The 20,019-nt window shown below is 43.4% G+C and overlaps 2 protein-coding genes across 2 annotated transcripts; one reads left to right on the forward strand and one right to left on the reverse strand.

Moving 5' to 3' along the window:
- Positions 1 to 4,897: 4,897 nt before the first annotated feature.
- Positions 4,898 to 7,393, reverse strand: LOC122647657 (DNA polymerase-like). Its single transcript, XM_043841017.1, is given in 1 exon segment — positions 4,898 to 7,393. A coding segment is annotated over 1 exon segment (2,496 nt).
- An 8,126-nt stretch (positions 7,394 to 15,519) lies between these two features.
- LOC122647654 (DNA polymerase-like) lies at positions 15,520 to 18,015 on the forward strand. The gene is given in 1 exon segment (XM_043841015.1): positions 15,520 to 18,015. A coding segment is annotated over 1 exon segment (2,496 nt).
- The last annotated feature ends 2,004 nt before the right edge of the window (positions 18,016 to 20,019 follow it).

Raw genomic sequence — 20,019 nt, forward strand, 5'->3', positions numbered from 1 at the left:
TCTGTCTTGTTTGCAACTTGAGGTTCATCCCTCGCCTCGCCTGGGTTCCCATTGCTGAAAGTGGCCTTGCCCTAAGCTTTCTTTGAGGAAGTGATTATAGCTGGACGAGATTGTAGTGCCGAATCTCTTGTCTGTTATGAGAGCAGTGGCTAATAGAACTGATGCGCCGCGTCCTTCTCAATCAATGCCCGGGCATCCCATACATCACCACCGAACTGACATTCTCCGTACTGAGTTCTCTCAGGTGCCAACTCTTGTTTGTCCGTAATAATATTAAAAGGTTCATGACCATCGATCGGTCGGAAGGTTAAGAGTTTGAGATATTATTTATGTTCAAAGTAAGGCGCTTCCTTGTATCCCGCTTGGCGGTACATAAGGGGAAAGACGAGAATAGACCTCAAGGTCGGAACCGGCTGTTTTGGTTTTCTTTCTTTGGCTATGGTTGCCTTGACCAGAGGGTGCCAAACCGTTTAGAATGAACCGTATCCAAAGATCCATTTACCCAGACGGTGTGCGAAACGAGGGTGAGCTATAGCGAAGTAGGGGGCCGAGTTTTACTCTATCGCCCGACACACAGCCCTCTATGTAGCGCTACCACAAGACCTTTCGGTGCACGAAGGAGACCCGCAAAGAGCGTTTGCACAAGGAGTGGAGCGATCCCTGAAATCATAGGTCCGATGAACAACTAAACCGAATGATCGAGAGACAATAACATAAGGGCACCTCTATAGACGCGAAAACCTAGTTACAGACCCCGATGGACGCATGATGAATGTGAGAAGCATCGGCCCCGGAGAAGGCTGGATCGTAGGAAGCGAGTGAGACGTCTATGAATCCTTCCTGTGAGCTCAACGAGTACCCTTCCCAGTAGGAGTCGGCATATTGTGCGTAATGGATCCTGATTAAGTATGGGTCATCGGGGCGAAGAGGGGGATCCCCTGTTGCTTTCGGGCCAGACTTCTTTCTAACCCGCTCACCTGTACCGCCTCCTCACCCAGCTCTATGAATAGGCCTCTCCTTTCACTAAACGAGTGGTTCTTTGTGGCCATTCTTTTTGGATGGGGAATGGAGTGACGACGGCGAACCGGCAGTTAGCTTCCAACCCTCAGGGGCGAGGAAGGCACAAGGGCTCGACGGTTTGCCTGCTAAATCAAAAGCTGCCGTGTGGGATAACTATGAGACCGTGTTCCAACTGTTTTTCTTTAATTAAGAAGAAAAAGAGGTTAATAAAAAGAAACTTAGATCTTCAAGCTAAGATGCTAGAAGTGATAACTAAAGCTGAAAACGTGAACTAGAATGAATGATGATTCTTATTTGAAAGAATGAAGTCAAGCTAAGGTTTCCAAGCAGAGGTAGGAAGAAGTGCCATCTGCTTAATTAATCGGAATAATCCGCTGAAACAAACGCGGAGAAGGCCAATAGCGGGGCTTTAAAGCCACGTTGAGAAAGCAGTGAGGGGGCCGAAAAGCCGTTTTTCGTTAAGATAAATCGATTCTTGACTTGACCCGAAACACTCGCTTCTACGCTTACTGACCGCAGAGCTAACTTACTTATGAGCAAAAAGGGAAGGTCGCCTAATAGAGTGGCTTGTTAGCTAGTTAGCTTAAGATCGTTCCTGTGATGTCTGTCGGAGAGAAAGGTGCAAGTCGAAGCTTGCTGACTTCGGAGCTAATGGAGCTTGGCTTTAAGAAGGATCGTGTAGCTAGAGCTGCATTTCGCTCGGAGGATTCTCCTGAAGCGAGGAGCTAGGAAGTGGCAAAGCTGTTTTCAACGAGAAGGCTGGAAAGGGAAGAAAGGATAGCTTGGATTGAAGAGCATGTTGTCTTATGATTGGAGTAGGTTGGAAAAGGCCTAATACGTAGATAAGCCTTTCGAGCATGTTGGGAGAGGCCGGATCGTATCCAAAGATAAGGGAGCTTGATCGAGTCACTTTGCCTTATATATGGTGAAGCAATTTGGAGCATTATTGATCAAGCCTATGAGGGGGATTCGGTTGATGCCATTTTGCATCTATGTCCGAAGCCAAAATGCGACTTATTGATCGAGCTCATAAGGGAAAATCCTCGATGTCGCTTTCCCATATATATGGTGAAGCCATTTGGAGCATTCTTTATCGAGCTCATAAGGGGAATGAAGTCGAGTCACTGGGACCCTACCTGCCCTTTCGAAAAAGGGCTTCGATTGGCCCCGTGCATTAAAGATTTCAGGGATGAGGGTTTCGATCAAGAAACCTGGCACTCCAGAGTGCTAGCCGATATCGGAGTTGAGGGCATACACAAGTAACTTTCCTATTACGGGCGTGTTTGTAGCCGGCAACGGTGTGGAAGACATGTCTCAACGCTGGTCTTAGGCACGACAGGATGCCGAAGACGGCATTATTTGTTGGTGTTTGGGGTGATTTCCTGGTCCAATGAACAAGGCACAGTGACTTAATTAGACGGTTCTCGGCTTGAGTGGGGGAGGGATGTTACTTCGTAACCTTACCTCGCCGAGGGCGTCGAGATGATTAGGCGGGGGAGCATGTCACGCCCCTTGCCTGACGAAGACTTCCCAGCCGCGTGGCCTTACTCATTTGATGACTAGCTATATTTTTCTCTTAGCTGTTTTTTGCATCCTGTTGCTAGCTTTGAAAGCAAAAATGATGATCACTGTCAAGTTGACTGCTCCGAAAATGAAAACTCTTATGCGGAGCTCTCTTCAACAGCCTATCAGTCCTCATCCAATAGAACCACAGCCCTCTCCTCAACTATCTCCCAATCAACCGTTGAACCCGAGCTCAGATCCTAAAGGAACCTCTCAACGTAGCTTACCTGAGACCTAGCCCTGTCTGTTACCTGGCCTACGGGGAAGACTAAACCTAGCTCACTCTCAACTGCCATACCATAGTTCACCTACTAAACAACAAGCAAGAACAACTCTTACTGTAGCTCCTACCGCTCCGTGGGCTTCCACATCCTTACCTTAACCTATCCACATCAGCTACTGCCACATCTACTGCGCTACCTCACCTCATTGGCTTACTTCTGTGACTTGAACTCGATTACCACGCATTGCCAACGCATGGGTTAACTACACATGGGATTCCCACGCTCTATTGCTTATGCGGATTAGCTGCCCTCGCTTAACTCATACTAGCAAACCAATCTTCGACTGGCCTCGCTTTAGGCTTACACTCCCCTCCCTATCTGGCTTGTTAGGGGAAGAGTTTAGTTTACTCGCTTGTTAGAGAAAGGCTTTAGAAAGCGTAGTAACGCTCATAAGCAACACAACCGCAACTAAGGATTGAAAGTAGCACAATCGGCTATAGGGCAGAACTCCAGATCTACGAATAGCCGCGGGCAAGCACCTTTAACAAGCAAGTAGCTAGCTTCCACCTTACTTAACAGCAAGGCGCGAAAGCCTTCGCCTATAGCTTCTACTTCTACTTAGCAGCCCAAATAAAGTACCCCTTTAACACACAAGTACGCTCACGCTAGTACAAAAGTAAGTAAACAACCTGATCTGCTCCTTTGCCCGTTGTTCGCATCTCGTTCTCCCTTTAGGTGGCATGAAAGCTTTGGAACAGCAGCTAGACCGCCTTGCTCTTAAAAGCAGCAAGTAAGTAAACCACCTTCTCATGTCTCCGGACCTTCTATGAACAGGGCTTTGAACTATAGCAAATAGCCCATTGGTTGAGCTTAGCTCTATGCTGGCTTAACTGTTCCTATGCCTGCTCGAACAGGAAAGCCTAACGAGCAAATAAACCGTTAGCCCGATCCACTTGTTGCCCGCTTGCTTTAACAAGCAAGCCTCGCTTCCGCATCTACTTAGTTAGCATCCCAAATCCGCGTACCCCTGCTTCCTTTAACACGCTAGTACACAAGCTACTAAAGCTAGTAAGCTAGTATACACGCATTTGCCCGATTGCTTTAACAGCCGCTTTACCTCCTGGTGAGAGGCAAAGCATTGTTAGAAAAGGCGAATTCCGCTTTATCTGCGATACCTCCTATTCATCCACGATCATTAGTCTATGGACTTGGCATCCGAAGCCAGTTAATACCTTTGTAGAATATTGCCTCCTTATCCTACCAATAGTCCGAGGGTTCCACCTCAACCAGGTGGGAAGGTCCGGATATGATCCGGTTACTCAGAAATATAGAATCAGAGCTGATTCCAATTCAATTCCATCCCGAACTGACTTCTTAGGTTGTTAATCAGGGGCTGGTGGAGCCCTTAGGCCAGGTTCGGTTACCAAAGTTGTACCTCTACTAGGTATTTACTTAACCCATAACGAACAGAGCTTTCAACTGCTGATTCTATTCCGGTTAGTGGGAGTGTGCATCTAGCACAACTGTTTAGAATGAATAAAATTGATTTACCAGCTATTTCCTCTGGGAGAAAGGTTCACTACTAAGTACCAAGTTGGCTCGACTCATCATCATCAGCTTGCCCAAACTCAAAAAAGGTAGTTAGTGCCGATTTATCCTCATCTTCTTCAATTGGGTTAGCTGGAGCACGGCATCTTTCTTTTCGAAAATAATATTACCCTTCATTCTTCTTTACGGGGAAGCAACCCATATTCTAGATGGCCCACCCATTCGTTTCTACTTCTGGTATCCCTAGAAACCAACCTTCGCGATTGAGCTGGGGTAGGTGGGGCATTGGGAAGAGACATAGAGAGCCCTCTCATAGGAGGGATATGTATAAAGGGCACCCCGTGGCATCAAGAGATGTTAAAGGAGTCGTACGACATTGATACAGAGATGGGATCGAAAAGAGAAACCTTTCCTTCTCCTATAGTTAGAGTTCATTGCTCAAGATCCCCCGGATCTAGATCTGACGGGGTTGGATCTAGGAACCGATTCGAAGTGCTGAGGGTGGTGCCATAGGTAGCAAAGCTCACTAAGAACTACGTGCCTTAGGTATCATCATCCTTTGATTTTTTCTTAGCATTCTTTTTATTCACCTTGTTCTTTTTATTCACCTTGTTGGGTGGGTCCTTGTACAGAGTAGGTTGGTCTAATACGGTTGGAGATTCAGTGCGCGGTGCATCAGGAAGATTAGCAGCAGCATCCGAGGATGGGTTCATTGATTGATGTTTAGCAACATCTTGCTCTTTATAGGCAAGCACTTTATGTAATTCTTGCTTTAATTTGACGATTTCCTGATCTTTTTCGGTTAACAGCTCTCTATATATAGATTCTTCTTTTAACACTAATTTGAGAATAGTGTTATCTTGACCACAAAAGTCAATTACTTCTTTAGGTAGTGTGTTTATCCACTTATTGTTCTCATCATACACAGGGTCTCTTTTGGAACTCGCAGGGGTTCCCAGGCGGTATTGGGACTCCTTTTTGCCTATTTCAAGTGTATGCCAATTTATACTGAATGACGAATCAATGTCGACAACCTTTATTAGAGAAGGATCCTTGTATTGTAACACAAACCAATCTAAATTGACAGAGCCTTTAGCAGGACCCTTATACTTAATTATAGGGTCATCATGGCCCATGTCTAAGGCATAAGCCTTAGGTGCTAAGAAGTAACCTTTGTGGACTTTGTGCTCCAGCTTGAACTTACCCAATTCCGTGGAAGAGATTAAATCTTCTTGAAGAGGACTTCCTAGAACTACAGAGTCTGTATCCGTATAGTAACAGTCGGGTCTGGATATGAATGGGTACATATGAATACGAGAACAAGCAGTAATAGCAGCGGACAATTGAACAGCCGATATCCGGGGTGGATTCCACTCAGAGTCGGCTACATCTACTTTATTGCTAACGTAAGAGACTTTTTAATATTTATCGCTCAGTTTATCCCCATAAATAAAATCATCCATTAAAAAATAAGATTCATATTCCTCTTTATCGCATATTTTAGTTATAGTACTTTCAGGATTTATACCAAATCTACCGTACAACGAGTTCATTAGTATCTTGTACACATATACCATAGCATCATCACCTCTTTTCTTTGCTTCTAGTCTGTTTCCGTAGACGGTTGTTATAAACTTATCGAATGGACTTATCTTCTTCTCATACAAGTACCCCCTTAGTGGTATAATCTTGTATCCCAAATCGCGGGCAAATTTCAACTCTTCACTATAATAGACACCTACGAATTTACCAGTTGGGAAAACTAATGTATTATTATTATCCCTATAAGGGAGGAAAGGTCGATTAATATGACTAGGACACTCTACATATGCCTCAATAAATCCAAACAAGGAGGACAAATCCTGGTCCTCCAAATGACCCTGCCATACAGGTTTACCACCCGGCATAGGATATTCTTTCATGATATAAGGATATAAAGAGTTTATATCGTAATAATATAAATTCTCACCATATGGTATATATGCATCCGCATGACCTCCATAGTAACCACCCCGAATGAAACTATCTTCGTTTCTACTTGGTATATGGATAGGACTACTTTCTTGATCGTAATAGTTCGTACGATAGATTGAAAGAGCTAGCGCTGATATTGTCAAGAGTTTCTCGATCTCAACATTAAACTGACTCCTATAAATATCTTGAGCCTTAAGCATAACACCACCTAAGAGACGGATATCTTGTCTCATGTATTCTAACAATTCTTCACTCTTATCAAGAAGATTTGACACTTTCACTTCGTCATGTGGGATGAAACCTTTCGAACCTAATTCCGGGCATAATGTTTTGGACAATGAAGCCAGACTATTAGGAAGCAGAGTGTATGAATCTTTGAAAGTGAAGAGGAGTTTCTTTCCAAGATACACTGATAACTTATATAATTGATGGTTCCTCAAAAGAGGTTTTATTTTATACCTTTCCCCTTTTGAAGCTAAATATTTAATTAATATAATACCATCGAATCGTGATAAATTATGGAAGTAAATACTTCGAATTGATTTATCTTGTTTCACAACTGCTTCTATACGCTCTAAAAAGAGATATAGAATTCTATTACTCCTATCCTCAAATTTAGGTATAAAAGACTTATGATCTTCACTGAAATAGGTTTCTAACATATAATAAGGTATGGAAGCTACATCTTCACCCGGCCGGACCACTAAGAAACCCACAGCGTAAGGTACATGATTGTCATCGACTAGAACCGTTTCTATATCGGCTACAATGAAAGGCCTCCTTTTAACCTTACTCTTCGGTTTGAGTGCTGTTATATATTTGTAATAATGCTTCTTACCTTGCCCTATTACTTGTACCTCTCTAGGTTCATCACTACCTACGCCGGCTTCCTTTAATTGCTCGATTAGATCACCTATTTCAGAGTAGCTCAGAGGCAACTCTATTTCACTAGATTCCTGATCACCATTGAGATAGACTCGAATGAAGATACCTGTAAGCACATTATTAGGGTCTTCCTCACCTTTTTGGATGATATATCTTAAAATCTGAGCATAGACATCCATGTTAGGTTTCATATTACCACTTTTATCTATTAAAGGTATAGAGTTACCTATTATATATGATATTGTATCTTTACTTCTAAATTTAACTTTAGAGGTTTTGTATGGCGGAATACGCATAATATATCCTATGGTAAACTTACCATAAGATGAACCTGTAGGGTAAGCGCACTTCAATAAGAGTAGCATGACAGCTAATGCTATTATTTCATAATCAATACATAGTACGTATGGTTCTCTAAATGTAAGTTCTGCAATTCTCAATCCCTTATAAGGGGACTTATAACTAGTATTAGAAATTAAACTTATTAACTTATACCAATATCTTTGAAAATTCATCATGGGTTAGTTGTTATGTTGTTATTTCCCATAGCCCCCTGTACTATGAATGCAATGAGGAGACCACCCAGCAGCAAGGTACTCCTATGTGCTGACCCCTCCCGAAGATTCTTTACTATGAATTCATCTACGATCGGGTCAGGTAATTCGTTAGATACTACTTCTTCCACCACACGACGGGCCTCGGATATAGCCCGAGGGTTTACAATTTCAGTGCCTGTGGCATCATACCCAAGCAGCTCTCTAACCCAATTTAACTCCAATAAGTTCCCCGTGTGACTTATCATATCGGCTAGTTCTATTGGCGTATATTTGAGCCACACACTAGAAATAACACAGAAGACTGGTACGAGTACCCGGAAAGTGCCAAAGGGATTTGTGGTCTCCGTACCAGACGGTATTGTGGTCTCCGTACCAGACGACGATTTATCAGCTATTAGAGGAAGCCCACATCCTATCCTCGTGGACCGGGAGAATGGGATAAGTGGTTGATGCTCGGGAGGATGCGTCCTCACGTCATGAGTAATCACAGTAGTTGAGACTACTGATGGCTCTCTTTGAGGCCGTATGACGTTATGTGGTTGTAAGTTAGCCCTGCACCTATCCCTCTCCAGAGCTTGATTTACTATACCTGAAATGAAAGAGCGCTCTTCAGCCAATGAAAGGTAGTCACCAGCAGGGAACGGGGAAAACCGCTGTCTCAACGTAGATGCTATTTCGACCACCCGCTCTCGATCTCTCATTCGACGTGCCTCTTCCAATATTAGCATTACAAATTCAGCACCATATCTTACTCTAAGCCTGCCCAGAGTGCGTATCACTCGATCCACTTCAATTGTTTGTTCCGCACTTTTAAGCTGCTCGCGCGTGTATAGAGGTACACCACGATTCATTTCATAATATGGGTTTAGATACGAATCTATACGACGACCACGAAAAAACGATATACTACTCTCTCTTTCTCCAAGTCGGTGATCAGTGTTATTGATCAATAGATTACTCATATATTTACGAAACTTCTCTAGTAGGAACTTCATAATCATGGCAAACTTTTGTATCAATTATAACAACATTTATTTTATATCCCATAGCCTGCTTAGGCAGCAGGTTGAGCCAGACTGTTGTTGTCCATCTGGTGGGAAAGAAACCTCCGCAGTTTTACGTAGCGTACCCGTATTATCAGGTATCGTACCTTAAGTCTATCTTATAGGAAAGAAACTTAAGCGGTTTTACGTAGCGTACCCGTATTAGCAGGTAGCATACCCGTATTAGCCGGTAGCGTCCCCGGATATATTTGATAGTATAGGAGCATCGTCTCCATGCCTATCAATTAGCCTCCCGTTGCCCTACCGTGTGGATCAGATCTAGTGTGACCTGACCCCTCTCACTAACAACATTTTAATACATGTATAAACTAATAAAATAAAAATCTTTAGATTTGTATAAATATATTAATTGTATTATTTAGACATCCTACTTAAACTAGAATGATAATTTGTTAGAGTCCGGGCTACTCGGTGTTTTTGATTTTCGGGGAGGTGGGGGTGTAACACTGGTTTTTTTTCCCCTAAAGAGGGACATGAAGTACTAAGGTCTTTTTATCTAAAAGACCAAGATATTGGCAGGGGATTCATCCGAGATGTTCGACATTCATCCATCCATACGCAATCTCCGTTTCCATTTTGATACATAGTTGGCCCTTCTAACCATTGGTTTCAGGATGACAACCAAAGACTAAAGCCCGGTCCGAGCAAGATCGTCGAGACGTCTATATGACCAAGGCCATGCCCCGAGTTGGACTCGAACCAACACCTCTGGAAAGGTAAATTAACTACAATCCCAGCGAACTCCCTTTATTCTAATCGCGGCTTTTGTTTACCCGGTTCCCCACGCGGGTGGGTACGTCCGGGGTCGGTCGTTTTGACCGACAGGCGGCACTTGGTCAACCTCTAAAAAAAAAAAAAGACTAGAATCCCTGGTCTCTTCTCTTGAAAAAATACTTAAAGTGGGAGCTCCCGGTGCCACTACGTTCGAGATCCTGGAGGATTTCACCCAAAGTATCCGGGGAAAACTCATTCCCCATCCTATTTCTTATTCTTTTAGCCCCCCGTGTAAGCCAGCCTCCACCAGGATCAAGGTCATTCATTTTGTGGAGTATTTTGCTCTTGCCCTCAAAGATAGCGCAAGTTTTAAAGATTTGCAAATCAAGCGAAGGAGGTCTTCTCTTCGACGAGCTAGCGATGACCAGGTTGTTATAGATTTGAGAAGGGGTTTCTCCTCCAATCTCTTTCTCCGGAAAATTGGGGTCAAAATTATGGGGGGCGTGGGGTACTTCCGCCGGTGCTGGCGCTAGCGGGGGCGGGGGCGGGGACGCCTCGTGAGCCGGAGGGCCACCAAAGGGTGGGGATTTTGTTGCAGTGGTCCTTTCAGTAGAAAGCACCTCCGTCTCCTGCGCAATAAAAGCGTCTAACAGCTTTTGGGAATCATTGGAGGGAGAGGGGGACCTTGGCAGTTGAGGTGCTCCCCAAAGGTCTTGTTCCGTCTGAAGGAAGTCGTTCAGACGGGTTCTCTCGCTCTCGACCCACCCTTCTTCAAAACAGTTATGAGCAGCGGATGCTCCCGGAGTAGCGGTACTGGAGTGGTCAACTTGCGGTTCGGTCGTGACCACTTTTCCGCTTTGTTCAGGCAGAGAAGACCGGTCGGGCACCAGGTCTTTATCAAAAAAAAGAGAAGCGAGGTGGCCGTGGCCCCCTTTTGGGATCTGTAGGGAGAGCAGGGGTGGTATTCCCGTTGAAGTCGTTCCGGAACTAGGAATCACCTCCGCCCCCGGCAGACTATTAGCCCCCACATTTCCATCTGTCACCCCCGATACACCATTCGCCATCGAACTTCCAGCCCAAGTGCTAACAGCATTGAGGAATGGGGCGACGGCCTCGAAGAGCTCGAGTGGGGAAGAGTAATAAGGGGTAGACCTAAATTCCCGGATGAAAGGGCGCCTAAATTGATTAGTAGCAAGGAAATGTGGTTTTATTCCTGGGTGGGGAACAAGTTCCATCTTTCTTTCGTTAGTTAACCCCCCTTTATCTAAAAGTGCTTGTAGTAGCTCTGGTCTATGAGCTTTTTCTTCTCCCACAGTCTCCTTCATCGCAACGATTCTTCCCCGTTCAAGAAGAACTGTTTTCGTGATCGAATTACGAAATAGATATACAAACTGTATAGGATCATTCGCTGGAATGGGATAAGTGATTCTTTTATAGGATCCCAATGGGATATTCGAATCCACTAAAGATGCAATAGGTATTTGTAATCGATCAGCTTCAAGTATGACCGAGGACTTTCTATCTGCATCAAAAATAACTACACAATCTGGTTGTTGGTTCGACCCGAAATTGATCTTCTTGTTTCTCGAACGGATTTTTTTCGGACTTGAACAATTGGTCAAAAACCCCCCGATCCTCCATTGAGAATCATTGATACAGCCGATTCTCGTCGCCATTTGTTCTATTATCTCATCGAATAACGAATTGGTATTTACAAAGAAGGAACGGCCTTTTTGACGAATGGGAGTAAATAAATCAGTGTCCTATAAAATGACACAGATATAGACTTTCGTAAACAAATCGTTCGTACTCAGTCTTGAATCAATAGAATGGATTGAATAGCAATTCCATTTCTGAAAGTTCGCCGACACAGACTGGGCTCGTCGCAGTCCCAGCTGCTCGGCGAACTATTCTCTTCTCTACTAAACTAACCACCTGAGCCAACTCGAGAAACGAAAACAAAGCAATCCATTCTATTGTTATTCAAAATACTGTGGTTCCAGAAATGGAATTGCTATTCTCGATTCAGATAAGACACTGATTTGTTTACGAAACGCTTGTCATTTTATAGGATCTCCCATTCGTCAAAAAGGCCGTTCCTTCTTTGTAAATACCAATTCGTTATTCGATGAGATAATAGAACAAATGGCGACGAGAATCGGCTGTATCAATGATTCTCAATGGAGGATCGGGGGGTTTTTGACCAATTGTTCAAGTCCGAAAAATCCGTTCGAGAAACAAGAAGATCAATTTCGGGTCGAACCAACAACCAGATTGTGTAGTTATTTTTGATGCAGATAGAAAGTCCTCGGTCATACTTGAAGCTGATCGATTACAAATACCTATTGCATCTTTAGTGGATTCGAATATCCCATTGGGATCCTATAAAAGAATCACTTATCCCATTCCAGCGAATGATCCTATACAGTTTGTATATCTATTTCGTAATTCGATCACGAAAACAGTTCTTCTTGAACGGGGAAGAATCGTTGCGATGAAGGAGACTGTGGGAGAAGAAAAAGCTCATAGACCAGAGCTACTACAAGCACTTTTAGATAAAGGGGGTTAACTAACGAAAGAAAGATGGAACTTGTTCCCCACCCAGGAATAAAACCACATTTCCTTGCTACTAATCAATTTAGGCGCCCTTTCATCCGGGAATTTAGGTCTACCCCTTATTACTCTTCCCCACTCGAGCTCTTCGAGGCCGTCGCCCCATTCCTCAATGCTGTTAGCACTTGGGCTGGAAGTTCGATGGCGAATGGTGTATCGGGGTGACAGATGGAAATGTGGGGGCTAATAGTCTGCCGGGGGCGGAGGTGATTCCTAGTTCCGGAACGACTTCAACGGGAATACCACCCCTGCTCTCCCTACAGATCCCAAAAGGGGGCCACGGCCACCTCGCTTCTCTTTTTTTTTTGATAAAGACCTGGTGCCCGACCGGTCTTCTCTGCCTGAACAAAGCGGAAAAGTGGTCACGACCGAACCGCAAGTTGACCACTCCAGTACCGCTACTCCGGGAGCATCCGCTGCTCATAACTGTTTTGAAGAAGGGTGGGTCGAGAGCGAGAGAACCCGTCTGAACGACTTCCTTCAGACGGAACAAGACCTTTGGGGAGCACCTCAACTGCCAAGGTCCCCCTCTCCCTCCAATGATTCCCAAAAGCTGTTAGACGCTTTTATTGCGCAGGAGACGGAGGTGCTTTCTACTGAAAGGACCACTGCAACAAAATCCCCACCCTTTGGTGGCCCTCCGGCTCACGAGGCGTCCCCGCCCCCGCCCCGCTAGCGCCAGCACCGGCGGAAGTACCCCACGCCCCCCATAATTTTGACCCCAATTTTCCGGAGAAAGAGATTGGAGGAGAAACCCCTTCTCAAATCTATAACAACCTGGTCATCGCTAGCTCGTCGAAGAGAAGACCTCCTTCGCTTGATTTGCAAATCTTTAAAACTTGCGCTATCTTTGAGGGCAAGAGCAAAATACTCCACAAAATGAATGACCTTGATCCTGGTGGAGGCTGGCTTACACGGGGGGCTAAAAGAATAAGAAATAGGATGGGGAATGAGTTTTCCCCGGATACTTTGGGTGAAATCCTCCAGGATCTCGAACGTAGTGGCACCGGGAGCTCCCACTTTAAGTATTTTTTCAAGAGAAGAGACCAGGGATTCTAGTCTTTTTTTTTTTTTTAGAGGTTGACCAAGTGCCGCCTGTCGGTCAAAACGACCGACCCCGGACGTACCCACCCGCGTGGGGAACCGGGTAAACAAAAGCCGCGATTAGAATAAAGGGAGTTCGCTGGGATTGTAGTTAATTTACCTTTCCAGAGGTGTTGGTTCGAGTCCAACTCGGGGCATGGCCTTGGTCATATAGACGTCTCGACGATCTTGCTCGGACCGGGCTTTAGTCTTTGGTTGTCATCCTGAAACCAATGGTTAGAAGGGCCAACTATGTATCAAAATGGAAACGGAGATTGCGTATGGATGGATGAATGTCGAACATCTCGGATGAATCCCTGCCAATATCTTGGTCTTTTAGATAAAAAGACCTTAGTACTTCATGTCCCTCTTTAGGGGAAAAAACCAGTGTTACACCCCACCTCCCCGAAAATCAAAAACACCGAGTAGCCCGGACTCTAACAAATTATCATTCTAGTTTAAGTAGGATGTCTAAATAATACAATTAATATATTTATACAAATCTAAAGATTTTTATTTTATTAGTTTATACATGTATTAAAATGTTGTTAGTGAGAGGGGTCAGGTCACACTAGATCTGATCCACACGGTAGGGCAACGGGAGGCTAATTGATAGGCATGGAGACGATGCTCCTATACTATCAAATATATCCGGGACGCTACCGGCTAATACGGGTATGCTACCTGCTAATACGGGTACGCTACGTAAAACCGCTTAAGTTTCTTTCCTATAAGATAGACTTAAGGTACGATACCTGATAATACGGGTACGCTACGTAAAACTGCGGAGGTTTCTTTCCCACCAGATGGACAACAACAGTCTGGCTCAACCTGCTGCCTAAGCAGGCTATGGGATATAAAATAAATGTTGTTATAATTGATACAAAAAGTTTGCCATGATTATGAAGTTCCTACTAGAGAAGTTTCGTAAATATATGAGTAATCTATTGATCAATAACACTGATCACCGACTTGGAGAAAGAGAGAGTAGTATATCGTTTTTTCGTGGTCGTCGTATAGATTCGTATCTAAACCCATATTATGAAATGAATCGTGGTGTACCTCTATACACGCGCGAGCAGCTTAAAAGTGCGGAACAAACAATTGAAGTGGATCGAGTGATACGCACTCTGGGCAGGCTTAGAGTAAGATATGGTGCTGAATTTGTAATGCTAATATTGGAAGAGGCACGTCGAATGAGAGATCGAGAGCGGGTGGTCGAAATAGCATCTACGTTGAGACAGCGGTTTTCCCCGTTCCCTGCTGGTGACTACCTTTCATTGGCTGAAGAGCGCTCTTTCATTTCAGGTATAGTAAATCAAGCTCTGGAGAGGGATAGGTGCAGGGCTAACTTACAACCACATAACGTCATACGGCCTCAAAGAGAGCCATCAGTAGTCTCAACTACTGTGATTACTCATGACGTGAGGACGCATCCTCCCGAGCATCAACCACTTATCCCATTCTCCCGGTCCACGAGGATAGGATGTGGGCTTCCTCTAATAGCTGATAAATCGTCGTCTGGTACGGAGACCACAATACCGTCTGGTACGGAGACCACAAATCCCTTTGGCACTTTCCGGGTACTCGTACCAGTCTTCTGTGTTATTTCTAGTGTGTGGCTCAAATATACGCCAATAGAACTAGCCGATATGATAAGTCACACGGGGAACTTATTGAGTTAAATTGGGTTAGAGAGCTGCTTGGGTATGATGCCACAGGCACTGAAATTGTAAACCCTCGGGCTATATCCGAGGCCCGTCGTGTGGTGGAAGAAGTAGTATCTAACGAATTACCTGACCCGATCGTAGATGAATTCATAGTAAAGAATCTTCGGGAGGGGTCAGCACATAGGAGTACCTTGCTGCTGGGTGGTCTCCTCATTGCATTCATAGTACAGGGGGCTATGGGAAATAACAACATAACAACTAACCCATGATGAATTTTCAAAGATATTGGTATAAGTTAATAAGTTTAATTTCTAATACTAGTTATAAGTCCCCTTATAAGGGATTGAGAATTGCAGAACTTACATTTAGAGAACCATACGTACTATGTATTGATTATGAAATAATAGCATTAGCTGTCATGCTACTCTTATTGAAGTGCGCTTACCCTACAGGTTCATCTTATGGTAAGTTTACCATAGGATATATTATGCGTATTCCGCCATACAAAACCTCTAAAGTTAAATTTAGAAGTAAAGATACAATATCATATATAATAGGTAACTCTATACCTTTAATAGATAAAAGTGGTAATATGAAACCTAACATGGATGTCTATGCTCAGATTTTAAGATATATCATCCAAAAAGGTGAGGAAGACCCTAATAATGTGCTTACAGGTATCTTCATTCGAGTCTATCTCAATGGTGATCAGGAATCTAGTGAAATAGAGTTGCCTCTGAGCTACTCTGAAATAGGTGATCTAATCGAGCAATTAAAGGAAGCCGGCGTAGGTAGTGATGAACCTAGAGAGGTACAAGTAATAGGGCAAGGTAAGAAGCATTATTACAAATATATAACAGCACTCAAACCGAAGAGTAAGGTTAAAAGGAGGCCTTTCATTGTAGCCGATATAGAAACGGTTCTAGTCGATGACAATCATGTACCTTACGCTGTGGGTTTCTTAGTGGTCCGGCCGGGTGAAGATGTAGCTTCCATACCTTATTATATGTTAGAAACCTATTTCAGTGAAGATCATAAGTCTTTTATACCTAAATTTGAGGATAGGAGTAATAGAATTCTATATCTCTTTTTAGAGCGTATAGAAGCAGTTGTGAAACAAGATAAATCAATTCGAAGTATTTACTTCCATAATTTATCACGATTCGATGGTATTATATTAATTAAATATTTAGCTTCAAAAGGGGAAAGGTATAAAATAAAACCTCTTTTGAGGAACCATCAATTATATAAGTTATCAGTGTATCTTGGAAAGAAACTCCTCTTCACTTTCAAAGATTCATACACTCTGCTTCCTAATAGTCTGGCTTCATTGTCCAAAACATTATGCCCGGAATTAGGTTCGAAAGGTTTCATCCCACATGACGAAGTGAAAGTGTCAAATCTTCTTGATAAGAGTGAAGAATTGTTAGAATACATGAGACAAGATATCCGTCTCTTAGGTGGTGTTATGCTTAAGGCTCAAGATATTTATAGGAGTCAGTTTAATGTTGAGATCGAGAAACTCTTGACAATATCAGCGCTAGCTCTTTCAATCTATCGTACGAACTATTACGATCAAGAAAGTAGTCCTATCCATATACCAAGTAGAAACGAAGATAGTTTCATTCGGGGTGGTTACTATGGAGGTCATGCGGATGCATATATACCATATGGTGAGAATTTATATTATTACGATATAAACTCTTTATATCCTTATATCATGAAAGAATATCCTATGCCGGGTGGTAAACCTGTATGGCAGGGTCATTTGGAGGACCAGGATTTGTCCTCCTTGTTTGGATTTATTGAGGCATATGTAGAGTGTCCTAGTCATATTAATCGACCTTTCCTCCCTTATAGGGATAATAATAATACATTAGTTTTCCCAACTGGTAAATTCGTAGGTGTCTATTATAGTGAAGAGTTGAAATTTGCCCGCGATTTGGGATACAAGATTATACCACTAAGGGGGTACTTGTATGAGAAGAAGATAAGTCCATTCGATAAGTTTATAACAACCGTCTACGGAAACAGACTAGAAGCAAAGAAAAGAGGTGATGATGCTATGGTATATGTGTACAAGATACTAATGAACTCGTTGTACGGTAGATTTGGTATAAATCCTGAAAGTACTATAACTAAAATATGCGATAAAGAGGAATATGAATCTTATTTTTTAATGGATGATTTTATTTATGGGGATAAACTGAGCGATAAATATTAAAAAGTCTCTTACGTTAGCAATAAAGTAGATGTAGCCGACTCTGAGTGGAATCCACCCCGGATATCGGCTGTTCAATTGTCCGCTGCTATTACTGCTTGTTCTCGTATTCATATGTACCCATTCATATCCAGACCCGACTGTTACTATACGGATACAGACTCTGTAGTTCTAGGAAGTCCTCTTCAAGAAGATTTAATCTCTTCCACGGAATTGGGTAAGTTCAAGCTGGAGCACAAAGTCCACAAAGGTTACTTCTTAGCACCTAAGGCTTATGCCTTAGACATGGGCCATGATGACCCTATAATTAAGTATAAGGGTCCTGCTAAAGGCTCTGTCAATTTAGATTGGTTTGTGTTACAATACAAGGATCCTTCTCTAATAAAGGTTGTCGACATTGATTCGTCATTCAGTATAAATTGGCATACACTTGAAATAGGCAAAAAGGAGTCCCAATACCGCCTGGGAACCCCTGCGAGTTCCAAAAGAGACCCTGTGTATGATGAGAACAATAAGTGGATAAACACACTACCTAAAGAAGTAATTGACTTTTGTGGTCAAGATAACACTATTCTCAAATTAGTGTTAAAAGAAGAATCTATATATAGAGAGCTGTTAACCGAAAAAGATCAGGAAATCGTCAAATTAAAGCAAGAATTACATAAAGTGCTTGCCTATAAAGAGCAAGATGTTGCTAAACATCAATCAATGAACCCATCCTCGGATGCTGCTGCTAATCTTCCTGATGCACCGCGCACTGAATCTCCAACCGTATTAGACCAACCTACTCTGTACAAGGACCCACCCAACAAGGTGAATAAAAAGAACAAGGTGAATAAAAAGAATGCTAAGAAAAAATCAAAGGATGATGATACCTAAGGCACGTAGTTCTTAGTGAGCTTTGCTACCTATGGCACCACCCTCAGCACTTCGAATCGGTTCCTAGATCCAACCCCGTCAGATCTAGATCCGGGGGATCTTGAGCAATGAACTCTAACTATAGGAGAAGGAAAGGTTTCTCTTTTCGATCCCATCTCTGTATCAATGTCGTACGACTCCTTTAACATCTCTTGATGCCACGGGGTGCCCTTTATACATATCCCTCCTATGAGAGGGCTCTCTATGTCTCTTCCCAATGCCCCACCTACCCCAGCTCAATCGCGAAGGTTGGTTTCTAGGGATACCAGAAGTAGAAACGAATGGGTGGGCCATCTAGAATATGGGTTGCTTCCCCGTAAAGAAGAATGAAGGGTAATATTATTTTCGAAAAGAAAGATGCCGTGCTCCAGCTAACCCAATTGAAGAAGATGAGGATAAATCGGCACTAACTACCTTTTTGAGTTTGGGCAAGCTGATGATGATGAGTCGAGCCAACTTGGTACTTAGTAGTGAACCTTTCTCCCAGAGGAAATAGCTGGTAAATCAATTTTATTCATTCTAAACAGTTGTGCTAGATGCACACTCCCACTAACCGGAATAGAATCAGCAGTTGAAAGCTCTGTTCGTTATGGGTTAAGTAAATACCTAGTAGAGGTACAACTTTGGTAACCGAACCTGGCCTAAGGGCTCCACCAGCCCCTGATTAACAACCTAAGAAGTCAGTTCGGGATGGAATTGAATTGGAATCAGCTCTGATTCTATATTTCTGAGTAACCGGATCATATCCGGACCTTCCCACCTGGTTGAGGTGGAACCCTCGGACTATTGGTAGGATAAGGAGGCAATATTCTACAAAGGTATTAACTGGCTTCGGATGCCAAGTCCATAGACTAATGATCGTGGATGAATAGGAGGTATCGCAGATAAAGCGGAATTCGCCTTTTCTAACAATGCTTTGCCTCTCACCAGGAGGTAAAGCGGCTGTTAAAGCAATCGGGCAAATGCGTGTATACTAGCTTACTAGCTTTAGTAGCTTGTGTACTAGCGTGTTAAAGGAAGCAGGGGTACGCGGATTTGGGATGCTAACTAAGTAGATGCGGAAGCGAGGCTTGCTTGTTAAAGCAAGCGGGCAACAAGTGGATCGGGCTAACGGTTTATTTGCTCGTTAGGCTTTCCTGTTCGAGCAGGCATAGGAACAGTTAAGCCAGCATAGAGCTAAGCTCAACCAATGGGCTATTTGCTATAGTTCAAAGCCCTGTTCATAGAAGGTCCGGAGACATGAGAAGGTGGTTTACTTACTTGCTGCTTTTAAGAGCAAGGCGGTCTAGCTGCTGTTCCAAAGCTTTCATGCCACCTAAAGGGAGAACGAGATGCGAACAACGGGCAAAGGAGCAGATCAGGTTGTTTACTTACTTTTGTACTAGCGTGAGCGTACTTGTGTGTTAAAGGGGTACTTTATTTGGGCTGCTAAGTAGAAGTAGAAGCTATAGGCGAAGGCTTTCGCGCCTTGCTGTTAAGTAAGGTGGAAGCTAGCTACTTGCTTGTTAAAGGTGCTTGCCCGCGGCTATTCGTAGATCTGGAGTTCTGCCCTATAGCCGATTGTGCTACTTTCAATCCTTAGTTGCGGTTGTGTTGCTTATGAGCGTTACTACGCTTTCTAAAGCCTTTCTCTAACAAGCGAGTAAACTAAACTCTTCCCCTAACAAGCCAGATAGGGAGGGGAGTGTAAGCCTAAAGCGAGGCCAGTCGAAGATTGGTTTGCTAGTATGAGTTAAGCGAGGGCAGCTAATCCGCATAAGCAATAGAGCGTGGGAATCCCATGTGTAGTTAACCCATGCGTTGGCAATGCGTGGTAATCGAGTTCAAGTCACAGAAGTAAGCCAATGAGGTGAGGTAGCGCAGTAGATGTGGCAGTAGCTGATGTGGATAGGTTAAGGTAAGGATGTGGAAGCCCACGGAGCGGTAGGAGCTACAGTAAGAGTTGTTCTTGCTTGTTGTTTAGTA

This window comes from Telopea speciosissima, unplaced genomic scaffold, assembly GCF_018873765.1.
Source record: "Telopea speciosissima isolate NSW1024214 ecotype Mountain lineage unplaced genomic scaffold, Tspe_v1 Tspe_v1.0109, whole genome shotgun sequence".
Taxonomy (NCBI): domain Eukaryota; kingdom Viridiplantae; phylum Streptophyta; class Magnoliopsida; order Proteales; family Proteaceae; genus Telopea; species Telopea speciosissima.